This window comes from Vigna radiata, chromosome 8, assembly GCF_000741045.1.
Source record: "Vigna radiata var. radiata cultivar VC1973A chromosome 8, Vradiata_ver6, whole genome shotgun sequence".
Lineage (NCBI taxonomy): Eukaryota > Viridiplantae > Streptophyta > Magnoliopsida > Fabales > Fabaceae > Vigna > Vigna radiata.
The window spans coordinates 17,888,583-17,903,814 of NC_028358.1; the positions used below are offsets into that span (position 1 = coordinate 17,888,583).

At 33.9% G+C, this 15,232-nt stretch overlaps 1 protein-coding gene across 1 annotated transcript; it reads right to left on the bottom strand.

The window, feature by feature from the left end:
* Positions 1 to 600: 600 nt before the first annotated feature.
* Positions 601 to 4,979, bottom strand: LOC106772699 (isocitrate dehydrogenase [NAD] catalytic subunit 5, mitochondrial). The gene is made up of 7 exons (XM_014659253.2): positions 4,754 to 4,979; positions 3,226 to 3,546; positions 2,982 to 3,143; positions 2,815 to 2,889; positions 2,613 to 2,722; positions 2,460 to 2,532; positions 601 to 809 (listed from the first exon to the last, which is right to left on the bottom strand). Exons 1-7 carry the CDS (start codon positions 4,898 to 4,900, stop codon positions 618 to 620), a joined length of 1,080 nt encoding a protein of 359 aa, XP_014514739.1. The 5' UTR covers positions 4,901 to 4,979; the 3' UTR covers positions 601 to 617.
* Positions 4,980 to 15,232: the final 10,253 nt, after the last annotated feature.

Sequence of the window (15,232 nt, forward strand, 5' to 3'; positions counted from 1 at the left end):
AATTTGGTCGTCAAATTCAAATATTATCAACCATATTTATTAATCAAATGTAATAATCCTATTCGAGAAAATTAGGTTGCAGGAACGGAAATTGTTAGTTTAGGATATTCATGAACTACAGAATTTTAAATCCGATTAGTATCTGTTGACTGAGTAAAAATCCCAACCACGACAACATCTAACTGGAGTTTCCCAATAATTGCGTGTCTTTTAAGAGAATGGGGCACAAACAAGTCACGATTTTGAATAAAAATTAAGAAAAATAAATTAGCAAACAATATCCAGCACGAAGATTGTAGGGATGAACAAATGAAACATCATCTGGTGATTTTATTTAGTGCTATATTATTGACAAAGAATACTAAAAAGGACTACCGAGGGTTATCAATCAATGTGCATTGTGAAGGGGTCCCTCTCAATGCCAAAAGACTGCAGTGGGAAGCCAATATTTCAATGCTTGCCCATTCCTTGTCTGGTAAAATGTCACACACTTAGTTGAGTTTTCCTTTAAGATCAGGTAATTCCATTTTTTTCGGATAAATAAGGGTAAATGAAAAGAAAGTTGACTGAAAACCAAAATCATAAGCAAGAATTTCTTGCTGACTCCAAACCAAAATTTAAAGATGATCGATGATTGCTTTTGTAAATTCAGTTGTCTTTGAACTGCCACCAAGATCAGCAGTTCGGTACTTCCCTTCTGCAATTGTTTTGAGGATGGCGTTTTGAATCTGTTCCGCTTTGTCGTTGAGGTTCAAATGGCGCAACATTGTAACACCACTCAGCAGTAAAGCAGTCGGGTTTGCCAAATTCTACATATACAGAGGAAAATAGGTAAGCAATAAAGTATATCTCAAAAAGAGCTGACGTAGGTTGCAACCACATTCAACCTTGCTCCTCGAGAGCAACCACTCAGGGTTTGTTCAGACGAACTAGCAACCACTAAGGATTTGATTAGACAAACTGCTTTATAAGCATTACTAGGAAAACAAAAAATAAAATACGAAAAAAATAAATGATTCTCTTATTTAGCTTCTCCAAAATCATTTTTTAACTTGTACATTAACTATTTTTACCTTCTTAAGAAACTTATTTTTTTTTCCTAATTGTATTTTTCTAAAAATGCTTAAGAAGTTTACCAAAAATAGATTCTAAGACGTGGGAAAACCTGATGGTTGTGCCAAATCCTAAACAAATATAGCTTTAATATAAGAGATCATTTTCAAAAGGAAGAGAGAACATCAATATTATGTACAGAATTTTCTGAAGGGGAAACTCAAATTGGTAGTTTGCTTCTTTTTAAAGGACTAGTTTTGATGCAGTAATAAGTATCGACACCAGAGAAAATAATGCTACATATGACCTACTAATGAGAAAATCCTTGAATATCATTACGCAAAATACACCACCAAAATTGAATAACAGTCAGACAAGAATGTCCAATACCATAAGTCTAAAAAGTGATGACTAATACCTCTAAGGTTTTGTTTCATCTTCAATTTCTAATCAGTTTCATGTTTTAGGAATACTTTTACATTCTCAATACTTTTGCTAAAAGCAGTAATCTTACGAGTTAAGTTTCAGCATCCCCATATTATAAATAACTAAAGCTGTTCATAGATGATTGACCATAAATGCCAAAGAAAAACTAATAATTGAAAGTAGAGACAATGATTATGTAAAAAGATTACATATATTAATATTAATCCATTAACGGCTAGATTAAGAGATGAGAAGAAGCCAGAAAGCTTCTAAGGAGCCTACATTATAGCCCAGTGCCCCACCTATTTTTGGCTAACCTTCACTTAATTATTTATCAAACAAGACTAAGCTTCTAAAAGAGTATGCAAGCATTATGCTAACGACTTGGAAATTTTAAAAAGTCCAATTGCACAACCAAGATGACTCATTTCATTATTAGACTAAGCTTCTAAAAGAGTATGCAAGCATTTTGCTAAAGACTTGGAAATTTTAAAAAGTTCAATTGGACAACCAAGATGACTCATATTTCATTATTATATATTAGATATGACATGCACATTTTGTTGCAAATTAATACATCATTTTAACTTCTTATAAAATATAATAATCTAAAGACTATATCATTTTGAAAAATATAAAAGTGTAATTTCTCGGTCTGGTTGTTGGCTTTCAAATAACGAAAATCTCTATACAGGCTTTCACTCAAACCGATCCCAAAACTGAAGCCTGTGTTAGGCTCAGGCTAACATTTTGCAATCACGCAAATGTTTATTTGGGTGGCCTGTCAGCTTAAGCCAATTTTCAACCCGAATTAGGATGGTGCCAAAAGCTTTCCCTATTAGTGTATGCAATGCCTTGCAACAAAACTATTCATCACAAATATAAAACAAACTCATAAAATAATGTCACATTCCATGACAACAGGGCACAAAAAGGTAGTGCAGATAATACAAGGTAGAATGAATACGTTCACGGCTCACCTTTCCAGCAATATCAGGTGCTGAACCATGTACTGCCTCTGCAAGTGCAATACCTCCCTCACCAATGTTGCAGCTGGAAAAAGACATTAACCGTTGTTGTCGGATGATATAATTCTGAGTTTCACATTTCTTTGGATAAAACAGTAAAAGTACCTTGGTGTTAAGCCCAATCCCCCAACCAAGCCAGCACACAGGTCACTGATAATATCACCATAAAGATTAGGCATCACTAGTACATCAAAAAGTGCAGGATTCTTCACAAGCTGTAGATGGTCACAAAAGAAAGTGTCAATAATTTCCTAACACATAGTATGTCTAAAAGCAGTTTTAGATTACATCTAGCTAGTAATATTACCATCATGCAGCAATTGTCAATGACAACTTCCTCATAAGTTATCTCAGGATATTTCTCTGCAACCTCACGGCAACACTGAAATAATTTAAAAGAAAATCTGTAATCAATAGAATTCGTGAATAAAATTTGAGACTAAACATTTTATATAGGCATGTATTATGGTGGACCTTGAGGAAAAGACCATCAGTCTTTTGCATAATATTGGCTTTGTGTATCGCTGAAACCCTCTCTCTTCCATGAGACTTGGCATAGTGAAAAGCATACTCAGCTACCCTTAAACTTGCTTGGCGTGTAATGATTTTGAGACTTTCCACTACACCTCTCACAACCTGAAACCAAAAAATACTAAACAAATTTATATCGATCAGAATTCAGATGATAGCACTTAATACCAATGGTAGTGAAATTTACCTGATGTTCAAGTCCACTGTACTCGCCTTCAGTATTTTCACGGATTGTAATCAGATTGACATTATCGTATCGAGTTTTGTAGCCAGGAAGACTGTAACAAGGCCGAACATTAGCATACAAATTCAGCTCTTTTCTGAGTGTAAGGTTTAATGAGCGATGTCCTTTTCCAATAGGGGTGGCCATTGGCCCTTTCAAGCCAACCCCGTTTCTCCTAACAGATTCCAAACTTTCCCATGTGAGAAAGCTTTGCGTTCTAGGGTCAATTTCAGTTCCCACATAGTGCTCTTCCCATTCTATTGGGACATCAGCTGCTTCAAATATCTAGTATCACAATAGCAATAATAATTGACAGTGTATTAGATGATATCAACCAAGCAAGTCATTTCTACAAGTATAGAAATCTACACAGCAAGAAGCAAATATTGCAAGCAAGTTGAAAAAGAATATAGTATAGAGAATGTTAATCAGATATCACTTTCAATTGCAGAGCCAGGGCAAAGTGAGAAAAGTAAAACAACCAATATAACCTTAATACTAGGAAATCAAGGTATAGAAAGTATTTCTTCACACATACGATGCTCGATGTCTTCCAAGAATGGCTTGCAAAATAGCAAGTCTTGGCACACACAGGCTTCACCAAAAAATTGTAAATCTTAAAAGCCACACTCTTAAGAACTAAGAATCTTGTTCTTTAAAGCTTAAAATATGTGTGCGTTTGTGTGTTCATGCCCTGCAATCTATACTTGTGTTTCTGCAAGAGATATTTCAAGTCCAGCTTAAATCACTGAAAATTATATAAAACAAAACTCGACAGAAAGATGAAACTTGAGCGTATCAGTAAAGGATCATGTAGCTTCGTGAAGAAGTTAGTCGTATTATTTCTATCATCCCTCGTACAAATTACACAAGCCATAGCGATACTGACACCATAAACATTAGCCACAGCAACATCTCGTAACTTCATCTAGTTAGTTGCCCTTTCCACAATCTATACATTGAGAAACCACACATAAAAGAAGGAAACTGCAGATGTAGCTCGAGATAGCGTACGCATTGCATTCTAAAAAGATGACACCATATATAATTATACAATCGCAGGAATAATGCAATGAACCACAGGCCTGAATTTGAATATATTTTCAAAATGAAATACTTAGTTTTAATTTCAAAATTTTCCCCTCTTGCACGTCAACAACAACTATAATGAGAAAACATTTCACAAACATTCAAATGAAAGGTTTCATTTGTGTTTACAAAAATTAAAATTAGAATTTATTTAAAGAGAAAACAAATTCCCTAGAACAAATATTTAGATTTTAAACATAATATTATTGAAGTAAAGTTCGCTCAGGAAATACTAGATTATCATTTTGTAGGTGCGTAATTAGCTATTTTATACATAATTTCACGTAGAAACAGAGCGAGCGAGTATAAATCAGAAACACAAACACAATAGAAAAACGAAGGCATCGGAATTGAAAGCGATTCTGCGTATCTACAAAGGCGGAAGAATTTGTGAGAAGGGAACCTTTTTTACGGAATCAGCGATCTCGGGGCCGATGCCGTCGCCGGGGAAGAGAGTGGCGCGGATCGGAGAGGAAGCGGCGGAGGAGAAGGCCCTAGGGTTTGGCAGGAAGCGCCCTCCGAAGGTTCGTCGCAGGAGCTGAAAAGTCATGCTTGACCACGAGCACTTTCTCACGCGCACAGCAAAAACGCAAACCAAATTGTTATTACAACCAAAAGAAACGAAAGTAGTGTATTAGTGAGACAGGGCGAATAGAAAATAGACGAGATTGTGAGGGTTGAAAAGTATTGAGGGGTAAAATTGACAAAAATAAATGTGTTGTTGAAAAATTCAATACAAAACAAGGCTCTGTTTGACAACAATCATATATAGTTAAAAGTTGGAAGTTAAAAACCAGTTCTGAAGTTTTGGAACTAATTGTTTTTCTTTCTCACTAAATCTTGGATTTTCAAAGCATCATAACTCAGACTTTTTTTTCCTGAAGTAATTTTCTTTTAAAAAATTATAAAAAGAAATTTCTTCCTATTTTATTTATCCAACTAGACCAATTCTCATATGTTTTTCATTTTTTTCTTTATAAGGAGTAAATAAAAAGACGAATTCTGTCAATACTGATGAAAATTAAAATAAATATTAAAAGTTGGTATATGATTTTGTTTCTAAGTTTCTAAATAATGAGAATATTAAAAAAATTAAATAATATTTTTATAGAGTCGCATGTCTTTCAACTTAATAAACTTTTTTAACCTTTAATTTTCAAATTATTCATCCTTTTCATTCTTGATACTTATTCTTCGTAAATCGAATGAATATTGTATCTGTAGAAGATACTCTAAAGTTCAAGTTAACATAACATCATTCAAAAGTTAAATTGTAATTAATGTAAACATCAAACCAAAATATATTAATTACTGTAATATTTATAACTAATCCACACATGTCCTTACTTGGATGAGTTTGGTTTGGGTTTGATGGTCTAATAGCCTATTTACCTTTATTGAGGCAATGCTTAACTAGATTCTGCTAGGTTTCAAGTAAATGACACACCATTAGATTTGGCAGGTAGACATGTACTCGACTAGGCTACATAATAGGTGGTTCACCACTAGTTCAAATAGGCGATACCTAGCTCTGGTAAGGAGTGTTTGGTAGGTCTTGACTTTAGTAGACGACACCTAGCTTTGGTAGGTAGTACCTGGTTCTGGTAGGTAGCACCTAGCTCTGGTATGTAGCACCTGACTTTGATAGGCAACATCAAGTTGACAGCACTGGTAGGTGACACTTGACTCTAGTAAACAACATCTTGTGGGTAGTACCTGGTAAACAACACCTAACTTTAGTAAGTGACACTACGACACTCGACTCAAGTAAGTGACACTTGATAGACGACACCTTATTTGAAACACCTAAGATATGTCATGTCCTAATTTGTTCTAAGACCATATCAATGTATGATAGAAGGATAATCGATGATATAAAGTACAAATTAAAAAATAAATTATTTACAAAAAGGAAATTTCAATTTGCATGTATAATTTAATTTTATATATAAATTGTTATTATTATTAATAATGATTGAAATATTATAATCTTCAATATAAATTATTGTTAAAAACTTAATCAAACATATAATAATGGAAAATAAATTATAAACATTTAAAAAATCCATTAGAAAGTATAAAACAGTTAAAATTTTGAAGTGTTGTACATTTAAACATTCTTAATTACGATTAAATTGTATATCAAATAATTGAAAAAAAAACTGATAATCAATCTTAAAAAATAGGAATAAAATAACTACCGTGGTTAGAAATTTTATTTTAAATAGGCATAATTGATATCTAAAAAATAAATAATATTTTTCATTAATAAATATTTAATTAATATTTCATTAAAGGTAAAATCAACTCACACACAACTCATTCACTTACTTTTAATCATTACGTTCAAAATTATAAACGAAATTCCATAAATAAATTTGTAATCATTAATAAAGTTTATCTACATTTTTTTTTAAATTTAATTTGTCTCTCTTATCACAATCAGATGTGACCATAGATATGAACAATTTATCTTTCAATCAAATCTTTTGAATTTGGAAAAATAAATTGATTATATTTTCCAATTTTGAGATTAATTCGATTTTATTTACTAATTGAGTAAGTGAGTCTTTAGATAATGAAATCCAAGCATATTTATTTGAATGATATAAAATCAAAAGATATAGTCGATTTGAAAGTTATAATTAGTTTAAAATTTTCCGGATAATGATATTTTCATATTATTTTTTTGACAAACTTTTAACAACATCCACATGTCATTATGTGATTGGTTCATGTGAAAAGAATTACAAAAAATTAAAATGATTTGGAAATGTTTTGCCATTGGGGTTGCAAGGATTCAATTTAATAGGCTGCATTTTGAGATTCAAAATTTCCAAATCTCTTTTCTGAGAGAGAACCCACGAGAACAAGAGAGAACATCCTCCCACCCACAAACCTCCCTTGATTACAACCGGTCGTTCACCGACAAAAGAGCGTTCAACAGACTGTTGTCGTTCACCAGAGCATTGTTCGTCGCCATTTTGCTGTTTCAAACCATCAACCAACCAGAAACCACCATTGACGTGGTTTTTGAAGCTTGTCGTCGTTCCTTTCGGTAATCCTTTCAACTTTTTTGTTGGGTTTCAATTGTTTTTAATTTTTTTTTACCATTTAGGCGTTGTTGTGGTTTTTGGGTGCAAAGTTTTAATTTTTTGTGTTTGTGGTTGTTGTTGGGTTATTTTGACTTATTTTTTATACAATGTTTCTTTGACAGTCATGGGTTCCATTGCACAACAACCTCAAAACAACGTAAGTAAATGTTGTATTGAAAATTTTGTAGTTTCTTTCAATAATGTTGGTTAATGGTTGTTTTTTTCTAAAAAAATATTTATAGAAATATATTCAAAGTTTGCAAAGGAGGTCTTCAAGAGGTAAGGGGAGCTAACACAAACTTGATTTCTAAAACTTTTTATGGACGTTGTCATGATGAAGTGTATGGAAAATTGGTTTGGTTAAATGTATGATATGATTTCAAGTGGTTGATTGAAATGAGTTATTACCATGACTTTGAACTATGAATTTTTGTATGAACTTTATGATGAAAGACCTGTGAAAATTAATAAATAAATGTTGGACTAATGGTGCATTTTCGTTCTACCATGTTGATATACATGTATATGAAGTTTTTGATGCATTGGATTGTGAAATGGGATGGAAAATAAGGGAGTTTCAACTTACTTTTTATCAAATACGAAAATTGTGTGTTTTGGTTGGTTAATGAATTTTGGATGGATGAATTGATGGATTGTATGGAAATCTTCGGTAAGATGGAAATATGGTGAGTTAACCATCAAGATTTTGATGTTGTAAAATGTTTATGTGTGGAAAGTGATAAATTCAAAGGTGTATTTTGATGAGTAAAATTGATGATGAGTTTTTGGGAAATTCACTTGAGTATTGTGCTATTTCAAATCTGTTTTGATGATTGATGAATGAGTGATGTGTATAAACTATTTTTGGATGGATTTGACACATCTTTGGGGTTGTTTGAGTGCTGGAAAATTATGCAGAAAAATCTAGTTGGTGTGTGACTAAAAGAGTTCTTTTTTCATGAGAAAATGGATATGTTGGTGTTTATGATGATTATGATTGATTGTGGAGTGATTTTGGACTCCAAATATGTTTGAAAACATGATGGAATTGATAGAAGCAGCTCCACACTTCAGGCGAGAGCAGCTACTCGATCCAAGATAGGCAACAGAGTGAGAATACGGTTGATAAAGAAGATGCACACAACGTGTTCGATGATTGCTTTCATGAAGGTGGTGTGAGTGTGTGAGGTTTCTCAAGCTCAGAAAGCCTTCCAAAAGGGAAGGAAGCTAAAGGAGGGAGTGCAGAATAAGCACAAAACAGTTTGAACTCTGAAATAAGGTATGGAGGAATCTCAACAGCATTTCCTTATCAATTCAAAGTTATTTTTACAATGGAATGAGCCTCCCTTTTATAGATGAAGAGAGGACTCTAAAACGTGCATGGCAAGCTACTGAAAGTACATAGGAAGTGTGCTGAAGAAGCTACATAGCTTGGGAAGCTTGGGTTGCAAGTTTCGGATGCCAGCTCAACAGCTTGTACTTGAGGAAGGAGACTGGTTCGTTGGCGTTGAGCGTCAGCTACTCCACTTGCACTGTTCTTTGCCTCTTTTACTCTCCTTGCTTGGCAACCTTCCTAAGATGCATAGGCATGTTTTCCAACCTTTATTAATGTCCTACAAAACAATGTAAATGTATTTAGTAAAGAGAATCATGCTAAGACTTTAGAAAGAAAAAATTAAGTCTTTATGCAACTTCCCTTTCTTAGTCTTAGTGTGAAGTTGATACTTCTTTGGATGGGAAGTCCCTAAAGGGGTTGCCATCATTCCCTTCCTCTTTAAAAATGATTTGTCCTCAAATCGGGAAGAAAGAAGAAGTACAACTGTAGTGTTTATGGTCCACCTAGATCAAAGATATATCTACAAAAAATAGCAAAAATGAGTATGATGAATGAGATATATACAAAGAGAAGAAAATGAAATGAAGGCCTTTTTGTACTAAGATGCGGAAACTATACTATTACAATGTTCAAAGGTGTACTTGGAATTGCTTGAAAAGCATTTTCCCAAGCCACTGTAAGTTGCAAATGTAACAAAAATTTAAACCTCAAAGGTTTCGTGATACAAGGTTGTAAAACTGAGAAAATGAACTGAAATTCATATAAAATGGTAAGCTACAAAATCTGGATGTAGTACAACTACAAAGTGTTTGATAATATTGGTGCAAAAGGTGAAGAAATGCTGCTGATTTTCGAAGCAAAACTACAGCTTTGAGAGCAACTTCCTTGGCCAATTCTACAATCTCTCCACTTCCTAAGATGCTACCCTCTTGGAGAAAGGTTTATGCACCTTGGACACCTCACCAATACGTCACAACACCATTGCCATACACAAAACCAAAGAAGAAAACAATAACTACTGCACCAGAATTAAATTTCTGGTAACCTAGGAGAGGCACTAGATCATATTAAACACGCAAGAAAAAGCAAAAACGAAGAGCAAAAAGTAGTGTAGTGAAACTGTTTGATAATTTGCAAACTGTTTGATGAAAGTCCCCGATGAGTTTCAACTTTTTGGAAATTTCGGTTTTGGGGTTCAAAACTGGATTGCTTGGTTTGCTTTTGCTTTTTATGGATGTTTTATACCGTTTTGATCATATAATTCCATTTGGAAACATCATGCCAGCTCTTTCGAATCCAGAAATGAAATTTAAAGAATGCACAAAACCAAATAGCACTAAAAGTGAAAACTGCACCAGAAAAATGGCTTTAAAAGTGTATTTTCAAACCAAAAAATGAGTGGCAGTGTTTGGAAAGGTTAATTTATGGTGAAAGCAAGTTTATATCATCAATTTGAAGGTGTACAAACACTCAAACAACCAAGAAATACACTACAGTAAAAATTCACTAGTTGACTTCCAAATATAGGCAAAATTTATGGTTTAGGAAGTGATTTTGCATAGTAGCTCAATTTTGACCAAATGAACAATGCACCAAATTTGGAATGGTAAAATAAACTTGCTCAAATGTTCAGAAAGCACTGAAACATCCAGATTCATCAAATTACAGTAACAGTTGCCAGCAGAAATTTTCATCAAAATTACACTAGAAAAGGCTTCTAAATTGGTGGTTTTAAACCCATATTTGGTAGGAAGTGATGCAACAATTGTATTGAGTGATCAAACAACTTTGAATAATGATTTTACAAATTTTCAAACTGTTACACAACTCAGAAACACAATACAATGCAAAATGACTGGTTCACTTCCCGTTAAATCACAATTTGGATGGTTTAAAAAAAAAGCAAATATGCATATAGGCTTGAGAATGACCAAATGAACAGTGTATACATGTTTCAAATGACCAAATACACTTGCACAAATGGCAATAATACACCAAAGCCATTAGATTCAATAGAACACAACTGTAGTTGAGCAAAATGCAGAAAAAAAATGCACCAAAATAGTTGGAGAATTGATAAAACAGTGAATGCAAAGCTGGTTGGTCCAATCAAAGCACAAGAAAGTCCTAAATGACTAGTTCTAGTTGTAGAATATCAACTAGAGGATTTAAAGGACCTAAACTCACACAAGGACAACAAGCACAATGCAAAGACTTGATTGAAAACTGTGACAGTTTTGGAAACTAATATTTAATCAACTGAACCATTCATTTTGCAAATTTGTGATTAATATGAGTTGTTATACTTCTTGCAATGCTTCACAATACCAAAGAAACTTGCACAAGGCTTAAGAAGCACAGAAATCTGGACAAAATAGATTATACCACCTCAGAACGAAATAAATTTTTTTTTGAAGCTTTATTCACTAGAAACAAAGATTGCATTGCTTTATCTCAAATGATCAAAGTTGTACATGATGCCATTGCTTTATATGATCAACATAAAGTTAGAAAATGCATTAGACACTATCAAAATGAAAAAATAAAAAATAAAGCTAGAACGAAATCAATTACTTGACAGCGTTAAAACTACAAAACTTTGCACATGATTGTGAACAAAATTGAAAATGATGAATTAAGATGAATTGAACTTAAACAATGGAAATGCACCAATTAAAATGATCGACAAACACCTAAGGAACAGTGAACGAAAACAAATATTCACTCAAACACAGATTCAAAGCAAGAAACCAATAATATTGAGATTGTTGACAACATAATTTCTATATCAATCTAGTTTTTTATGATGACAACACATTTCTTAATAAGTTGTTTGTTGTTATTACATGTTCTTATGCAAATTGATTCTTATATCTGTGAACATGATTATGTACTGTGTTACATGTTCCTATGTTGATTGATTGAACTATATGTGGAACGTGATCACATGTTTTATGTGCTATGTGCTATGCATTGTTTCATATGTTTTACTGCACATGTTTTAAAGCTGAAAACCACAAGCACTTTTATGAACTTATAACTGTATAACAAAGTTCTAGTGCATTCGACTAAATTATTAATGGATTCGACTATGCTAAAATCTTTGTATAGATTTTGAGAATCAGTGCTCTGTGTATTTTTTAGAAGAAAAGAATTTCAAAATGCTTTACATGGTTGAAGTCGACTATGTGCGCCACACATTCGATTGTATCTGTTATCTGATTTGAAATTTTGTTATGCTCTTGTACTCTAACAGCTATATTTTTAAAAGTTAGTTGAGCATTAATGACTTGGTTAACTGTATTAAATATGTTTTGTTTTTTGTTGACTGTAAGCTACTTAGTTGACTGATATGTTATAACTGTCATAATACAATCAACTGGATTAGTAGCGTATTCGACTAAGAATCTGACTGAATAACAGAAATCTATAAATAGGCTGAACATAGGTTTGTTCAGAAGACTTTTGATGAATTGACAATTTTCATTTCTGTTTCAGATTTCTCTTAGCTCCAAGAATTCTCCAAGAAGATGGTGGTGATCTTTCTTGAACGAGATTCAAAGGGGAGATTTTCTGCGCTTACATTTGCTGATCATTATCTGCACAAGGAAGGTACTTCTGTGTGATCGTGTTTAAGGCTTGACATCCTTGAAGACTGCTGAATTGATTGTGCGGCTTGGCATCCGTGAAGATTGTTGGATTTGTACCTGTTGGATATAGGGGATAATGTACTTTGAGGATTGTTCAAAGTGGTATTTGGAAGATTGCAGAAGAGGGGATTCTTGCTGCAAGTCTTGCTGGTTTATTGCAACTATATTTTGGTTTTGGGTTAGAGAGGAGATTTATATTTTTGACGTGGAGGTCTTCTATAAATTCCTTGTAGTAAAAACCCAACCATTATAGTGCATTTGCTTCGTGGAAGGACACTGGATGTAGGCATTGTTAGCCGAACCAGTATAAAAACATGTGTTTGATTTTCTCTATCCCTTATCTTTTACATTCCAGTCGACTCTATATTTCACGCAGTCAACTACATTTTTTCGCTGCATACATATTCTGATTTCTTGCATTTCAAGAAAGTTCAAAAAGCTTTATACTTTGTTTTCAAGATTGCAAAAAGAATTTATATTTGATACAACACCAATTCACCCTTCCCCCCTCTTGGTGTAAAAAGAAGCCTACCTGTTTTCCAACAAATAGAACAATAACAGTATGAACAAAACATGACTGAAAAAAATAGAGACATGAAAGAAAAGAGCACTTAGCTCTTGTAGCACCGCAAGAATGACTGGCTCTAGATGCCAAATGATAGAAACAGCTCCCAAGAGTAATATTTCTCACGGATGAGGGTGTGAGTCTTGGTCATTGATGGCAACCTCCTTAAGCTAGGTTGGGCCAAAGCTAGGAGATGTGCATGGAAGGGTGTTTCCTTGGATGAGTGGTGAGGAAATGTGGTGGTAAATGGTCCAAGGATGGTGAGTTAAGGTATGCATGGGGTAGAAGCTCAAAGCCTAGGAGATATGGTGGTAGTGGCGTAGTGTTTAGTGGCTCCAAGAGAGGTTAGGCCAAGTCAAGGAGGAAGGTGACTTGAAGGGCCTCTAGGGTTGTTCTAGTCTTGATCAAGGAAGAGTATGGCCATATTTTGGCAGCATAACATTACTTAATTCCAAGATGAAATACAAGGGTGGAGACACCTCTATTTATAGGTCAAGGGTGTCTCCTTCTAACCCTAAAAGCATGATCTCCCACCTTTACTCTCATTGGACAAAAATGAGGCCTTCTAACCTCTAATGATGGGAGGACTGTTAAGAGTCCGGCAAGTGTACCGAATCGTATCAAGTAATAATAAACGGTAAGTCCGAGTATCGTTTCCCTAGAGACTCTTAGGCCTAAACTTTCATGTGATTTCTTGATTATTTAAGACTTGAATAACGAAAATTAGGGTTTTATGATGCAAAAAACGAAAATTAAATATGCATGCAAAGGTTTTGATCAATTGACCAAAAGATAACGCAGGTGAATGATGTATGAATGAATTATGTTGTTGGGGTTTATGATTTCATCCTATCCACTCTCATATATTTAAGAATTTGACTTTTTCATTAATGTCATTGCCACTTTCTAATTTATCCTAATCCCAATATCTTGGTGAATAAAGATTACTCCTAATTACTAGTTTACAATGTCTTGCCTCCCTAGCAATTGATCATGCATTACATAATTCGCACAAAAGCTTAAGGCAATTGGTCCTCCTATCCCTATGTTTAGGTAATATTGCTACCAAGAGAATTCCCACATGTCTAGACCTACCCTGATGAGTCGTTATTTCTTGAATTGTATTTTGTTTATTGCACTTAAATAAATCAGGGAATTGTGTTTAACTGTCCATTATTTCCCCGTTTTTCCTAATTTTGCTTAATTTGGTTGAAAATTCGTATTTTCGTTAATTTGAATTTTTTGAGCTAATTAATTGCATTTTTGGTTGTAGGGAAATTTTGGAGATATCTTTTGGAACATTGGGAGGTGGCATGATCATTAAAGACTCAACATTTAGTCATTTAAATTTTAATTAAGTTGTAACTTAGTTTTCTAGAAGCTTTAATTAGGATTTTGTGTATTGGGCCCTTTTTAGTGGCAATTTTGTAGAAGCCCAATGTGTGGGACACTTGGCATCAAACCCTAGGGTTTCTTAGAGGTGGAACCCACCATTTTAAGTGTGGGACGACATTTTAGAGGGGGATTGCCGAGACACACAATTTGGCACTTCATACTACACTTTCATTTTGGCTTTGCATGTATGAACTCTCTCTTGGGAGCTTTGGTGTGCCCTTTTCGGTTTTGAGCTTGAATGGACCAAGATCACGTTTTTCTTCTTCTCTTGCTTGCAACCATGCATGTTCTTGATTAATGGAATGAAGATCTACCATTTCTCTTTTTATATTTTCGTTTTGAAGGTTGAGAGCTTGAGTTTGGAGGTTGTTCCTTGCATTTTCATGGTGTTTCCTTTGGTTGAATGAAGACCCATTTTGTATTTTCCTTTCCTTTTACCGTACTTTGGATGTTTATGTTTTAGTTTCCTTGGTTGGATGATGAAAATTAAGTTCTTGTTGAGTTTTGTAGTGAAGAAAGTTTGAGTTGGTGCATGGGTGTTTGATGCTTGAACCATTTTCTTCTTGTGCTTTTGTTTGATGGTTGGAAGTAATATTTTGAGCTGGAACATTATGTTTGTTGATGATGGCTGGACGGTGCAGCAAGGGGAGCTAGGGATTGCATTTTGTTTTCATTAAAAGTTTGAAGAAAAGTGAGTGTTGAAGTTGGATTTATGAAGGTAGACTTTGGGTTGTTGCTCTTGAACCTTTTGCAATTGAAAGTTTGGGTTTCTTGATGTGTATTCTCGGTTTGGAAGGGTGGAGAAAGGTTTTGGAAGCTTGTTTGGTGGAGAAAAAAACGT

Coding starts and splice junctions, on each gene's coding strand:
- LOC106772699 (XM_014659253.2), bottom strand. CDS start 4,900: ATGACTTTTCAGCTCCTGCGACGAACCTTCGGAGGGCGCTTCCTGCCA. Junction 3,547..4,753: donor TCGCTGATTCCGTAAAAAAG/GTTCCCTTCTCA, acceptor TTGTGATACTAG/ATATTTGAAGCAGCTGATGT. Junction 2,533..2,612: donor GGATTGGGCTTAACACCAAG/GTACTTTTACTG, acceptor GTCTTTTTCCAG/CTGCAACATTGGTGAGGGAG.